General features: G+C 60.2%; 1 protein-coding gene across 1 annotated transcript in view; it reads right to left on the minus strand.

Annotated features, from left to right (window-relative positions):
* The window catches only part of SBF1 (SET binding factor 1), a 45721-nt gene that overhangs the window by 9437 nt on the left and 34501 nt on the right, over positions 1-1783 (minus strand). Inside the window, exons 35-38 of the mRNA XM_021384430.1 lie at positions 1571-1756; positions 1360-1486; positions 1137-1267; positions 477-710 (exon numbers count right to left, since the gene is read on the minus strand). Coding sequence (XP_021240105.1) covers positions 477-710; positions 1137-1267; positions 1360-1486; positions 1571-1756 — 678 coding nt within the window. The remainder of the gene's footprint in view (positions 1-476; positions 711-1136; positions 1268-1359; positions 1487-1570; positions 1757-1783) is intronic.

Consider the following 1783-nt stretch of genomic DNA (forward strand, 5'->3'; position numbering starts at 1 on the left):
CTTGGGTTGGGTTGGAAGGGTCCTTAAAGAACATAGAACCATGGCATGGCTTGGGTTGGGTTGGAAGGGTCCTTAAAGAACACAGAACCACAGCATGGCTTGGGTTGGGTTGGAAGGGTCCTTAAAAAACACAGAACCATGGCATGATTTGGGTTGGGTTGGAAGGGTCCTTAAAGAACATAGAACCAAGGCACGACTTCGGTTGGAAGGGACCTTATAGAGCACAGAGCCATAGAATGTGGGGTTGGAAGGGACCTTATGGAGCAGAGCCATAGAATGTTGGATTGGAAGGGTCCTTGTAGGTTACAGAGCCACAGAATGTTGGGTTGGAAGGGTCCTTATAGATCACAGAGCCATAGAATCCCAACATGAGTTGGGTTGGAAGGGACCTCAACGCCTCTCAAGTCACCACCATTGCCGTGGGCTGGCTGCCCCCCACCAGTTCTCTCCCCTTGGCCCATCAGGTCCCAGCTCACCTCCAGCAGCTTGGAGATGGCGTCGGGCTCCATGCGGCTGCGGTTGTCGTAGCAGGGCCAGATGATTTTGCGCTTGGTCTGCGGCGCGCTGGTGTCCTGCCGGTCCGCCTCCTCCACGTGCTCGGGCTGCCCCTGCACCAGCTCCCAGTCGTAGGAGGGGCCCTCGGAGAGCGTCTCCTCGGTGTAGTAGTCCCACACCTTCAGGTTGGAAATGTTGCTGTACGGCCGCAGCACCTAGGGGACAGCCAGCGTCACGTCAGGGGCCCAGCGATGGTTTTCTCTCCCCGTGCTGGTGTTCTCTGCCCAGTGTTGCAGTTCAATCCCTTCACACAGAGCTTCCCCCATGGGTGATGCTTTCTGGACCGAGGGGACTTGAGGCTGTGGGCTGTCAGCACAGGGCAACGCTGGACTGGAGCAGCCAGAGCTGCTGCCAGAACAGGCCCAAAGGCTCTGAGCAGCTCAGCCCCAGCCTCACAGCGCAGCTCCCTGCTGGGGCCATGTGCTGAGCTCTCTATCCATGGATGTACAGTTCTGAATTATGTTGATGAGGGGCCTCTAGCCAGACCCCACAGCTCCAGCGCAGGGTCCCCCCCTGCCCGAGGCTCCCGGCAGTGCCCTGATGTGCCCTGAGCCCCTGGCCAGGCTGGGCACGGCTCTCACCTCCCCATCCTCGGGGGCATACATGTAGTTGAAGAAGACGGGAGCTTTCTTGTTCAGCCGGTCGATGTAATCCCAGATGGACTTGTAGACCTGCTGGCACTTGCGCTCGCCCTTCTCCTCGTACAGAAGGCCTGGGGGTGGGGGTGGGGGGAAAGCAGGGGGGGCATTACGTGGAGCAGGACACCAGGGTGGTACCCCAGTACGCCCCGCACGCTGCCCTCACCCAGCTCGATGCGCTCGTAGTCGGAGTCCAGCAGGAAGGTCCGGAACCGATTGGAGATGTAGTGGTAGCTGAGGAACTTCAGGTAGTACAGGCTGAACTCGAACTCCATGGGGAACTGGAGGTGGATCTGCAAGGAGCAGCGCGGATGAGACCCCGGCACCGCTGCGGTGCTGGTGCTTGGGCAGAGCCAGGAGCCCCGCGCAGAGCTCACCTGGTGCACGCAGTCTAAGAACTGCAGGAATATGGGAGCAAAGCCACTGCTCTGGCCAGCCAGCGTCTGGGCCCCGCGGTGGCTGAAGCGGTGCCCGAAGGACAGCCACTCCTTCTCCACCAGCAGGCGGAAGCCCTCCAGCGTCCGGTAGTAGGGGTCTGACAGGAGCTGCACCAAGGAGACCACCTGCAGGGACACGGGGGCTTGAGATCA

The sequence above is a fragment of the Numida meleagris genome, chromosome 1, assembly GCF_002078875.1.
Source record: "Numida meleagris isolate 19003 breed g44 Domestic line chromosome 1, NumMel1.0, whole genome shotgun sequence".
Lineage (NCBI taxonomy): Eukaryota > Metazoa > Chordata > Aves > Galliformes > Numididae > Numida > Numida meleagris.